We start from the raw sequence: 13,850 nt of genomic DNA, 5'->3' as shown, positions 1-13,850 counted from the left end.
AAGTAAGTTGAAAATTAGAAAAAAATGTTCTCCATTTTCAAATAAGAATACTACATTTGTAGGGCACTTTTTGTTTTCATATTAATATTCTATTTATAGTCCATAATTGATGACAAACTTTAATATAGTTATTCTATACATATACATACTCACACCCAAACTGGTTAAAAATGAACAGTAGAGTTTTCATTTCTACCACATAATTTAAATATGGATAACTATGCTTTGTGGTTATATGTAAAAATTCAATCCTTTAATCTATAAACTTACCTAGCAGCAATTTGAGAAGGAAAAATTGAGTTTAATGTACTACATTTATTATATTGGCTGATACAATATGCACATTTGAAAATAGTTAGCTGCCTTATATTGAAAAATTCTCTTCCTCACCGCTATTTATTTTTTTTACTTTTGCTATTTCAGTGCTTTGTGGTACTATTAATTTCTCACTCCTTCCTCTCCCTTTATACTTTATCTTGCTTTTGTAATTTTTAGTAGGGATTTCATTGGAAAAAAAGAAACAAAGCAAGTGATGGGTTTAGAAAACATCTTCCTGATTATTGAAGTCAACGATTCTTCTGGCTGCCATTGCTATACAGAGTTGTTCCTGGGATTCTAGCAAGGTTAATGTCGAGAGAAAGAAGGGCACCCAGCGGGAAGTAGAGATCTTTGATTGCACTCAACTAGGTGAAGTCCCTGACAAGACAGTGTAAGCTCTCCATTTTCAATTTTGAGACAGTACATCCTTGTAATCAAGGGCATACTCTTGCCGATCAACACTTCATATCAGAAAATGTTTCTCATTGTTTGGCAAACTTCCAGTTAGTAGACAGACCATCCTCATTGGTCCTGAAGGCAGAAAACTAAGAAGGTACTGACCTTCAGCTGTTTTTCTAGAGCCACCTGTACCGTTGGAGGTGTGGGAGCTGATGGAGTTGTAGAGTTAGCACAGTCCTGCAGACTGTGGTAAAGCTGAAAGGCAGCAAAACTCTGTCCAATCAATACTCAAGTTACCAATTCCTGACTTGTGAATGCCCTGTGAATAATGAAGTTTGTTGGACATTTTATCCTCCTATTCTTACCCATCATAGGCAGCGCCAAACCTCATCTCACAATCATAACCACTTCCAGGAGTCAAGTTGACTTGGGATACCTGCAGGTCACGTGAAAAGCTGTCTTCATATTTCTTTTTAACAAACTTGGTTCTTTCTAACATGTTACTAGGCCTGGCACCAAAGACCTACATAACATGCTCCTCCTCCTTTTTAAATTCTTCAGTTCTTGTGTATGTGTGTGATAAAATATATATAACATAAAATTTAGCTGTTTTGAATAGTTTGGTGTTATGCCATTGTCACCACTGTCCATCTCCAAAACTCTATTCATCTTGCTAAACTGAAACTCTTTAACCATTAACAGTAACTCCCCATCTACACCCACCCCCATCAGCCCCTGGCAACCATGTTTCTATTTTCTGTCTCTATGCTTTTGACTATTCTAAGTACCCTGTATGAAAGGAATCATACATTATTTGTCTTTTCCCGTCCTCCTTTTTCTCTACCTTTTATTCCATTTAATCCACTTCAAACATGATCTCTCTCGTGGAAGAGGTCATACTATTTTTTTTTTTTTTTTTTTTTTTTAGGGCTGCACCTGTGGCATATGGACGTTCCCAGGTTGAATCAGCGCTACAGCTGCTGGCCTATACCACAGCCATAGCAACGCCAGATCTGAGCCACGTCTGTGACCTACACCACAGCTCACAGCAATGCCAGATCCTTAACCCGCTGGGCGAGGCCAGAGATCTAACCTGCAACCTCAAGGTTCCTAGTTGGATTCATTTCCACTGCGCCACGATGGGAACTCCAAGAGGTCATTCTTTTTGACTCTCTTCCTTACCCTTGCCCTCTGGAAAGGAAAATTTAAGCCCTGTCCTGCCTCCCTTTTCCCTTCTTCATTCCATTTATAAGCTTCTCATTAAAAGAAAAAAAATAGTTACTGCAATAATAATTTTCTGAATCGTTCACATTAGACATGAGTTTTGAAATATTATTAACCATAACAACAGAACTACGGGTGCCAACATCTAAAATTTCTGAAATGGCCCAAAGTTCTTTTCAAAATCTCCACAGACGTTTTAGTTGAACACCACTCCTCTTAATTAAAATTATCTCCCTCAACAAGAAATGACTTTTAACTCACTTCTATTGCTTTTTTTACCAAAGGCTGATTCTCAGTATTCAAATAATTGTGTTTTTCTCTTTATTCCATGGGAAGTGTGTACATTGCAACTGTGTTTTGGGGTTAAAGAGGTTTTTGAGGACTAGAGTCTGGGAACCAAATCACAATATTTAATATTGTTTTTCCAGGAAAGCATTCTCACAGCTCCTGAGAAATGAACTTCTAGGAGTTCCCGTCATGGCTCAGTGGTTAATGAATCTGACCAGGAACCATGAGGTTGTGGGTTCGATCCCTGGCCTTGCTCTGTGGGTTAAGGATCCGGTGTTGTCATGAGCTGTGGTGTAGATTGCAGACACAGCTCGGATCCCGCGTTGCTGTGGCTCTGGCGTAGGCCGGTGGCTACAGCTCCGATTAGACCCCTAGACTGGGAACCTCCATATGCCATGGGAGCAGCCCAATAAATGACAAAAAGACAAAAGAAAAAAAAAAAAAAAGAAAAGAAATGAACTTCTAGAACATGAGTCATTTATAAACTGGGATTGAATGTGTTACTTCTAATAGATTTACATTAGTGAAAGCTGTTGGCCTACTCAATGCCACAGGACACACAGTGAACAAAAAAAGGAGGAGACAACCATAGCACAGCAGCCAACTTATCCTCTAGACCCCCTGCTGGAGTATACAACTAACAGAGCGCAAGACCCAACTAATCAACAGGCTGAGCCTATAGATTCTATAAACACCTTGTAACTTTTGAATCATTTTTTTTTTCCGCATTGTCTTCCACTGCATGTTGAAGAAATGTATGTGTCACTATGGCACATACAGACCTTGAAAATCCCATGCGAGAGGGCATAGAAGCAGAAAAGTTTCCAAGAGAGCAAGTAGAGCTACAGAAGTCAGCAAGTAGAGCTACAGCCAACCAGCTTATGGAATATTCAGCAGAAGCTACTCACAGAGGGATATCAGAAACCATTCAGTAGCTGCAAAACAGAAAGTTAAAGAAACTCCCAACTCTTGCATAAAATCCCAATTTAAAGATAACTTATCAGCTGATGGTCCAACAAGCCTCCGAAAGAGGAATGTTGATCTAGGAAATTCTGACCTGAACAGGGAAGTGTGAAAGGCAACTGAGATCAAGTTATTATCAGGGCAATAGATATCTTAACCAGTGGCCCCCTTTTTACTCTCCAAAGTTCTGTGCAAGACTGGAGGCAGGCTGCCTTGCTTTGGAAGTTTGGAGATCTGCCCCTTTTCAATTAATGGGGAAGAAACAAAGTGGCTTCTATTGACTGTGGTTTGTTTGTTTTCCATCAAGCCATTGGTCACATAGAACATGAACTCCATTTATAAACTCTCTGAGCACAGAGCTGCTCCCACATTATTTGGCATTTAACTCTCTGGGGTCTCAAACTATTTTTTGAATACTTGGTGCATACAAATCTGGCTTTCTCATTAGGATCATAACTTACAGGCAAGTAAACTGACTTGTACTTTATGAGGATGCCCCATAATGCTGGGGCCAGAGTGGGTATCTGATAAATGCCCCTTGATTAACTCACAGGATAAGGTCACCACATAGAGTCACAAACACTGAAGCAATGCCAACTCTACATGCCAATCTCAGTCCAAATTCCCAGGAAGAGGAGTAATGGAGAATGTCCGCTTGGTAGTTAGCAGAAATTTTGAATCCTATGTAAAGGGAAAACTGCATGCTACCTAGAGACTGCAAAATCTATCAGGGAAGGGACTATGTTTTGTTCCCTACCTAGCATGTCTTAGGGGCTCAAAAAAAAAAAAGTATGTTGAATGAATGAAACACATAGGAAACCAAGCTTCTCCTCTTTAGTCTCTTGGATTAGCCTTTCCACATCTCGTGTTTTCTTCATTCATCATTTATAACCAACACACAAAAATTAGGGTGATTCTAGAGAATAAATCATTATGGCACTCACATGTTACACAATGAGGTGTGTGCCTCCTCTAGGGTCTGCCCCAGGGATGTGGGGTGGGGTGGGATGGGATGGGGGAGGCTGTGGATCAAGGAGGAAGGCCCCTGGCTTATAGTCGTGGAGGCCCCTGGCCTGCTGTGGAAGGACAAGAGCTGCTCTTCTTGAAAGAAATTGCTGGATGTCAGACTGAGCTCTTGGCAGCCCCCAGGCAGTGGAACGCTGCTCTGCATGGTCCCCGTCTGGCTGGCAGCTTCCGGCCAGGGAAGGCTGCCAAGCGGGTGGTGACAGCTGTGCGGTGCACAAATCTCTCTGGTGCACTGCCATTTCTGACCTGCCTGTCTGCTACTTACTTGCTGGGGAGTTCTGATGCTAGGGGACCCCATTTTTCTTTGACTTTTGTTTTTTAGCAAGATGTTTGACTATCTTTTCTTTTAAGATAGGAATCACTGGAAAATGGCCTTTAGCTTTTCTGGTTAACACGAACCGACTAATTTTGTGTAGGACAGAAAACTATGTCCTACTCTGTTCTGAGTGCAACGGTTGGTTTTTACTGTGACCACATGACTACACCTGTTTATGAGCTTCTTTTCACAGTAATTGACATCTGTCATAGACAACCACTAGGAGGAAAAACCTACCTGAGTGGTTATTTAAAAATTAAAGATAGCTTTTTAGCCATTTACTTCTTTTGAAAAAAAAATTTCAAGATCTTAGTCCTTTGTTGTTCAGAATGTTTACACCTTATGGAATTTTGATAAAAAACTATCTTTTTATACTATATCTTAAAGCAGCTACTTTAAGGTTACTCATAAGTGGACTCAATTTTCTATTAGGAGATGCATACATGTGAACTTAGATTCTTTTCTGCATTCAAAGACGAAAAGTGAAAAGCGAAATTTCAGACATTACCTTTCAGCATCATTCGTCCAGTGGATCCTCCAAAAGAACTGAGAAGGCCACTTCTTGCTCCTAGAGATGTGGTGGCTTCTAAGAGGGAGCCAGTGATATACTGAGATATGGAAGTCCTTTGCAGGGTGGCACGATATTCACAAACAGTGTCTCGAACACATTGCTTTAAGCACGGACCGATGCTAATCCTTTCATGGGCTGTCTCAGAGGCTGAGGGCTTTGTGAAGAAGTGGAGGAGGGATCCAATTGTCTCTTCTGTTTCTTCTCCCCTTCTCACTGCACTGTAGATCTGTGAATAGCACAAAGTACAGGAAGTATTAATCTAGTTTCTTAGAAAAGCAAATTAACTTGTTGACAAAATGCCAAGATGACTTATTAAGAAAGAAGGCTCAGTCGCTCTAAGCACAAACACTTGTGAACACTGGATTCATGCATTAACCTGAACATTCTACAGACACCATTTATTTGGGAAAGCTATGTGTAGTTATGAAATAGGCCATTCAAACAACCCTGCTATCAAACAGAGCACTTACAAGTTGTACCAACCAAAAATATATTCAGCTCAAATTTCGCTTCCTCCTCAGCAGCGCAAAGCTTGTCTGCAGACCTTTCCTTTTTGTCCTTTTGGACTCTCCTGGGTGACTCTGCCAGATATGTCTCTCTCCAAGGAACACTTCAGACTGATATTCCTGAGGAATCTTTTCTCTATTCTTAAAATGAAGTCAGGATGACAGGGTCAAGGGGAAGAACTTCTATATTTCTCTCTCCAGCATAAGCCTTCAATCCATCAGCTTGGCTCGAACTCTTTGATTCCTTTTCTCTCTTCTTCTGCCCTCACCTCCCACATTCAAGCAGTTGACAGATCCTGCCTAGTCCCCTTCCTTCTTCCCCTCCTTCCTTCCATCCCTGCCACTATCCTGATTTCGTCTTCCCTTCGTCATCTGAATTCACTAAGAATTATCCCAAAGTGACTGGATTATTAGGACAGTTTCCCAGCCATAATTCTAATCCATTCCAATACAATCTTTCAACATGCATCTGTATCGATCTGCTCTGTACGAAGCACTGTGTTGAAAGAGGTGGGGCATGTATAAAGAGTCACACACACTTCTTGTGTTACAGGATTTCACAATCTAATTTAAAAGACAAGACCTGAAAATTATGAGTTTTGACATTATTTCTGGGAGGTTTCGGGTTTTGTCAAGTTCTCCAGGAGGCCAAAGACTTCTGGGAAGTGTAAAATGACAGGGAAGAAATACCACAAGGTGAGATAAGCTAGCTTTCTGATGGTATAATAAAGGTTTACTATATTGTGTTGTCACCAGGAAGCCCCTATGAGCATCTTGCCTTGACTGACTTGTCATTCATTCATTCAATTAAAAAAAGTTATTATGTGTTTATATACCAGTTATGTGTCAACCTGGGTAAAGAAGATAGCTTCTCCCATCCAAGAGTTCACAGCCTAAGGAAGACAGACAAGCAGCAAGCTCAGAGTAGGATGGAAATGGAGGTTACCTCCTCTGGTGACACTAATGAGTGGCCAGGGAAGAGGAGATCCCTGTGTGCCCTCCATGCCATGCATACACCCTTGTGATGCTGCACACTCCAAGTCTCACCCTAACCATGGCCCATGGGAACTCAAAAAGACCTCTCTTGAGCTGTGCAAGGTCCTTAGGAGTCCCTTGAATGTACCCAGAACTCCCTTGATATTTAACTGTGCTGATACCCTAAATAGATTTCTACTCTGCCTTCCTCTGCCTACTGATACATATTTTCCATTTGAAGGCAGAGTGTGAATTCTTTAGCTTTAATTCTCTGTCATTAAATTTCTAACCATTGCAGCCATGGACATGGTACTCCAGGACAGAAAGAGCCCAGGCTTTGGGGTCAGGTATGTGGATTTGTACAATGAGCTCTGCCTTGACCAGCCAGAGGATACTAATGCCCCTTCTTAGAGATACTGTGGGATTCACCAAGACAATACATATCAAATGCTCTGTCTAGTGTCTAGAAATGGTACCCATGACTACTGGGCAAGAGGAGAATGACCTCTATCCTCAATGATCAGCAGGTGGTTGTATAACAACAGTGTGGTCTATGAAATTCATTGTGATGGGGTTATACCCTTGCTCTTATGTGCTGCTGGATAATATCATCCTAACCTTATTTGGGTATATTGTGAGGAAAACTTGGGTAGAGAGCTGCAGAGCTCAGGATGTGCTTTTCTTCTCTCAGTTCCAAATCATACAGGCAATCTCCAACACACTAAGTCTCAAAAGAGTCCTTCAGCAGTCAATGCTCTAGACATTCAGAGAAGAGAACCCACTATGAAGTTTGCTAAAGAAGGCTTCAGAGGGAAAGCAGATTTGAGCCGTGCCTTAGAAAACAGGCATGGCTCTCAGTGGGGACAGTTGGGTGGTGTGTGTGTTGGAGGGGGCGATTCACATGGTAAATAAGGGTCAAGAGGCTTGTGCCCTAAGGACAGTGAACACAGCAGGTATTAAGAGCAGAGAGTGTGTGTAGGGAAACAGCTGGGAAATTGGAAAGGTCGGTTGAAGGAGAAGCTTGAATGTCAAGCAAAGAGGTTTTATCCATCAGAGGTGGGGAACCCTCTACCTTGTTTTTGTCTGTCTACTAGTTGTTTTTAGCAGAGGAAGAATGCCAAAAATATTTTATTTTACAAAGGTTAATATGCCAAATGGTTACTAGTTACCAATATGTTGAGCCACTGTCTTTACTTGCCAGGCTGCTCCAGTGGCTCATTCTGGCTTCACTCATTACCCAATATATTCTAGTTTCCAACTCACACCTTCAGAGATTCCCAACATCTCACTCAGTCACTTGCCCAGCTTTGCCAAAGTGTCTTCCTCACATCAGTAAATCTAGAAGAACTACATGAAATAAGGACCCCTTGATTATGGAAGTTTGAAACATCCAGGATGTATTTCTCCTTTCAAAGATTTACATTATTAGAATAGAAACAACAATTAAAAGGGTCAGAGTAAAGAAATCTATTTTATTTTATCTTGTTTAGCTGAGTGTTTTGAGTACTTCTGATGTTTTTTGACCGCAAAAAAAAAAAAAAAATTTTTTTTTTTTTTAAAGAATATAGCCAGTGGGAGTTCCCACTGTGGCGCAGCAGAAACGAATCCAACTAGGAAACATGAGGTTGCAGGTTCGATACCTGGCCTCACTCCATGGGTTAAGGATCTGGCATTGCCATGAGCTGTGGTGCAGGTCACAGATGCGGCTCAGATCTGGCATTGTTGTGGCTGTGGCGTAAGCTGGCAGCTGTAGCTTCAATTAGACCCCTAGCCTGGGAACCTCTGTATGCCGCAAGTGCAGCCCTAAAAAAAAAAAAAAAAAAAAAAAAAAAAAAAAAAAAAAAGAATGTAGCCTGTGAATGTAGCATTGTATCAAATACTTTGCTCTGATCTAATGGCTTTTTCTTATTCTCATGTCCTCGACCTCTGTGGAATATCTGAAATAGGTCTTCACCTATCTTTCCTGAAGACCTGCCTCTCTTAGCATCTCACTGATTATTCTATGGCTCCTCTTCCTTCTCAGGCCTTTAGGACAATTGCAATGCAATAGAGAGGTGCCAACAAGTATCTAATGTAGGCGGTCGATAAATGGCTGGTGACGAGCCAGGCTGGTTTGCGTTCTAGCTCCTTTGCTTCCCAACTGTGTGACCCTGGATAAGCTGCCTTGCCATTGTGTGCCTCAATTTCTTTTCCTCTCCAGTGCAGGAATATAATAGTATCTGCCTCATAAAGTTGTGGTTAAGAATTACAAGCCCTGGTAAACATAGTAATGTGATTAGAACAACGCTTGGTAAATGCTCAACAAATATTGGTTTTTATGATGATGGTGTCACGGATGACTGTGGTAGATTACAAAAAGGGCCATAAATTATTTCCTTCAATAATTCTGGGCCAGGCTTGTGATTTGCTTAACCATCTGGAATTTAGTAAACATAGTGCAAGCAAAGTCCTGTGGGTTGCAGCTTGCTCTCTCTTGCTTCTTTTGGGAATTCTGAAACAACTACCATGTTGAGAAGCCGGAGCTAGCTTGCAGGAGGATGAGAGACCATGGCCTAGTCACTCCTGTCACCTTTGCTGATAGCCCCCCAATAGGTAGACACATAGTGAAGTCCATCCTAGACCCTAGATCATCCAATTTCCACTCCACCTGCCTTCATAGATATATGAAAGAGCCCAGCAAAATCAGTTCATCAAGACGAGCAGAATCACTCTGCCAACTCACAAAAACATGAACTAAATAAATAACTATTATGAAAAGTCACTAAGTTTGGGGAATACCTTGTTACAGAGCCATAGCTAATTTACACAATGATGTGTTGGGCACAAAGATAAGTATTTCCTTGCATGAGATTTGAATCCACACACTAATCCTATGAGATTGATTCATTTTGCAGATGGAGACGGTAAGCCTAGAGAGGTGGAAAAATACAGTCAACTTTACACAGCTAATAAGAGGCTGAGCCAGGACTGAAATTGGGTTTGTCCAACTCTGTGGCCTCGCTTTAACCATCACACTAAACATGGTCACACCCAAACTCCAAACAGTGGGATTCAAGAAAACGTCATTATTTGGCAAGAGTTTTAAGTGATGTTAACGTTGCTGTTGTTATTGTTTTTATTCATTATAATTCCTTTCATAGTCACTCCAAATTGCTTTGGGAAATAGTCAAGTTATGACTAATGATCAAATATGTTTCCTTTATATGGAGATTCATATTTTTAAATTACGAGGTAAAAAAATACATAAACTTTATCTCATTTGATTAATGGGGTTATAGATGGGGCTGAAAACTAGACAGATTACTGCCCTATATGGGTCAATATCTTTTTTGAGATAATATCAACAAGTCACAAGAGAAGATCTAATCTTGCTAAATAGATTATGTGTCCATTCATTCATTCATTCATTCAACAATTGATTTCTATGTATTGAACACATGCATTGTGCCAAGCCCAACAGCTGGGGATCCAGCAGAGAACAAGAGCTTTATTTTAGTGAGGGAAGGCAGACAATAAACAAGTAGACAAAATAAGTTAATTAAAAATTGTAGACCATTAGGGAGTTCCTTTGTGGTGTAGCAGGTTAAGGATTCAGCATTGTCACTGCAGTGGCTTGGGTTGCTACTGGGTGTGTTTGATCCCTGGCCTGGGAATTTTTACATGCTGCAGGTGCAGCCAAAAAAAAAAAAACCAAAAAAACAAAAAAAACCCTGCAGACTATTATGAACAGTCAAGATATATTTTGGATATAGATTCTACAGGACTTTCTGAAGTTGTTGGGAATGAGGATAGGAAAGGAGTCAAAATTCTTATAGTTGTCCATTGTGAAGTTCTTAGAGATTTTAAGATTTATATATATATTTTTAGATTCCACATATAAGTGATAACATTCAGTATTTATCTTTCTCTGTACAGCACAGGAGATATAGTCAATATTTTGTAGTAACTTTAAACAGTATAATCTATGAAAATATTGAATTACTAACTTGAACACCTGAAACGAATATTGTAAATCAACTATGTTTCAATTTAAAAATATGTATATAAAGAGCTATAACCCTAGAAAACTAAATATAAAACTACCATATGACCCAGCAACCCCACTCCTGGGCAATAGATCCAGACAAAACTTTCCTTGAAAAAGACACATGCACATGCATGTTCATTGCAGCACTATTCACAATAGCCAAGACATGGAAACAATATAAATGTCCATTGACAGATGAATAGATTAACAAGATTTAGTATATATACACAATGGAATACTACTCAGTCATAAAAAAGAGCAAAAAATGCCATTTGCAGCAACATGGTTGGAACTAGAGACTCTCATACTAAGTGAAGCAAGTCAGAAAGAGAAAGACAAATACCATATGACATCACATATCTGGAATTTAATATATGGCACAAATGAACCCTTCCACCGAAAACTCATGGACTTGGAGAACAGACCTGTGGTTTCCAAGGGGGAGGAGGAGGGAGGGGGATGGACTGGGAATTGGGGGTTAATAGATGCAAATTTCTGCCTTTGGAATGGATAAGCAATGAGATCCTGCTGTATATCAGTGGGAACTATATCTAATCACTTAATGATGGAGCATGATAATGTGAGAAAAAAGAATGTGTACATGTATGTGTGACTGGGTCACCTTGCTGTACAATAGAAAATTGACAGAACACGGTAAACCAGCTATAATGGAAAAAATAAAAATGATTAAAAAAAATAAAGAGCTATAGATGAATGTTGCAAACAGTACTCCTCATATCACTTATGTGTAAGCAACCACTGTGAACTGTGAGTGGATCCTCTCCATGGAATTACAGTATTCCCATTAAGGCAGGTGCTGCATTTGAGCAGAATGACCTTGATATTATGAAGTTACTTGCAGAAAAGCAAGCAATGCTTAGACAACACTTAAAAAAACATTCGAAGGTCCTTGTCACTCAAGAAACCAGCACTGGGACACGGAGTTCAGACCCTAAACAAAGTAAAACAAACATTCAAGGCTGATGATAGCTGAGTAATCCAGACAGAGATGAAATCAGACTTTGGTGCACTGAAAGGCACGAAGCAGTAAGACACACATGTCCACAGCACTCACCCAAGAGGAAAGCTCCTTTCTCTATACAGCCAGAAAGGGCTTTGTCTTAACTTGACTTCTACTGGGGTCCACTCACCCAGGAGGAAAGCTCCTTCCTCTATCAGCCAGAAAGGGGTTTGTTTGTCTTGACTTCTACTCGGGTCAAAGAGGGTACTTGATAAGAGGAGTCAATTTTGTATGTCCTCTGTTTTCAAAGCTATCTTTCTATTGTCAGAGCTATGGAAAAATCACAGTGCTCCAAGATTAATGACATATTTTCTGAAATCTTTCAATAAGAAAAAGGCTTGTTACTTAGGTGTCCACTGACTCAATAATCATACTTGTAAACACTGCAACATTTATTGAGTGCTTAAAAGGAAGGAGGCACTGACCACTGAGATATGATTTCACTGAAACTTCAAATCAGCTCTCAGAAGAGATCCCATCACATAAAAATAAGGAATTAAGGTGCACACATCTGGGACTCAGCATCAGGACAATCATCTCTAAGCCAGTGCTGCTACCCATCAAACCAAACACTTAGAGAAGTCCATACTACAGTTGTTTTCAGAAAACCACTTTCAAGAGAGGGGTACTGTAATAATGATCCTTTCACCTCTCTTTCTTTGTTGTCTGCCTCTTCTTTCTAGAATGTCAGCTTCACGAGGACGATTTCCTTTTTCACTGTTCTATCTCCAGTGTCCGGAAGTGTTTGGCATTAGAGCTTCTCAATAAATAGCTCTTGACTGAATTAATGAATGTCTCTATTTTATATCTGGACCAAGAACTTGACTAAAATCGTCCAGTTTTTTTGGTCCTGAATGTCTTAGGTTCATCTGAACCACAGGCGATATTGTATTGTCACCTGTTTTGCTGAATACCAGATACAGAAATCACATGAAATAGTATCAAATCTTTATAAAGGATTCAGAATGGCTGTAGCCAAATGAAGCTCTAATCGCTATTAACCAAGCATGGGCTGTTCTGAGAAATTAACCAATAGTTTAATGTTATTCCATTATCATTTGCTGATTGGCTTAGACTTGAGGATGCTTTACCAGATCTAGTCCCCAGCCTGATTTTTCATGAAAACAATGATTTGAAAGGATAATGGAGACTAAAAAAACAGGATATGGATTCATACATTGACTCTCTTAATTCAGTTTAATTCAACAAATGTTGAGTTGCAGTTACAGAGGCTATGGAAGATGCTTGAGAACAATGATTAAAAAAAAAAAAAAAAAAAGACTAACTCTGCCCTGTTACTGAAACCCACCCCTTCCCCATAGTTTTCTTATCTTTAACATGAAGGGATCAACCAATAGTATCCCTACGTCCCTCTTAGTGCTACTGTTTGATGACCAATATTTTTTAGCTTTCTTAAATGGTGGATAGAGAAAATTAATTAACCTTAATTTAATGAGTTTGATCATCATTATTCTCAAATAGAGTTTATAGTTAGGGTCTTTGGTTTCCTTCTCACTTCTCAGTGTTCTCCATCAACATCAGCCATCATTTACCAGTGACTATATTGCTACTTCTAGTAGTGCCCTTACCCTCTCTGTAATGTGATTCTTAAAGTAACCTGAGGTAGAAAAACAGATAATCACATTTATTTGAACTGTGTTAACAGAGTTAATAGGCTGGGTAGCAATGTAGGAGCTTTCCTCACAGAATTAAGTGTGAGAGCTGTGGTTTGGAGATCCATTTTACTGGTCCCATGGGTCCCTTTCCTAACTTCTGGAATCTAGAAGCAGTGCTTCAGAAGGTTGCAGATGCTGGAAGTTTGTTTTCTGATGGGTGTTTGTGTCTAAAAAAATGCAGGAGTTCCCCTTGTGGCTCAGTGATAATGAACCTGACTAGAATCCATGAAGATGCAGGTTCAATTCCTGGCCTCATTCAGTGGGTTAAGGATCTTCTGTTGCTGTCAGCTGTGGTGTAGGTCACAGACACATCTCAGATCCCAGTTGCTGTAGCTGTGGCACAGGCCAGAACCTGCAGCTCGGATTCGACATCTAGCCTGGGAACTTCCATGTGCCACAGGTATGGGGACCTAAAAACAAACAAACAAACAAACAAAAAATGCAATGACATAAGAATATTTAGTAAACTGTGAGGCTGTATGGGATGGGAGGTGGTAACTGAGGCATCTTAGAGACCCAAGGGGTAGGGATTTTGGTAGC

General features: G+C 40.1%; 1 protein-coding gene across 12 annotated transcripts in view; it reads right to left on the bottom strand.

Moving 5' to 3' along the window:
* PLCE1 (phospholipase C epsilon 1) overlaps positions 1-13,850 on the bottom strand; it is a 348,858-nt gene that overhangs the window by 195,880 nt on the left and 139,128 nt on the right. For all 12 annotated transcript variants that reach the window (XR_014826647.1, XM_084994885.1, XM_084994886.1 and 9 more), the window contains one exon: positions 5,043-5,331. Coding sequence is in view for 11 of the 12 variants with exons in the window: in XM_084994885.1 (XP_084851011.1) it covers positions 5,043-5,331 (289 nt within the window). In the remaining variant the exon portion in view is untranslated. The remainder of the gene's footprint in view (positions 1-5,042; positions 5,332-13,850) is intronic.

Source organism: Sus scrofa, chromosome 14, assembly GCF_054392235.1.
Source record: "Sus scrofa isolate SSC_HxYL_T2T_F1_AM1 chromosome 14, Sscrofa_HxYL_maternal_Yorkshire_Landrace_v2.0, whole genome shotgun sequence".
NCBI classification, from domain to species: Eukaryota; Metazoa; Chordata; class Mammalia; order Artiodactyla; family Suidae; genus Sus; species Sus scrofa.
Note: the sequence above shows the minus strand (reverse complement) of the source record. Positions and strands in the feature narration are given on the sequence as shown.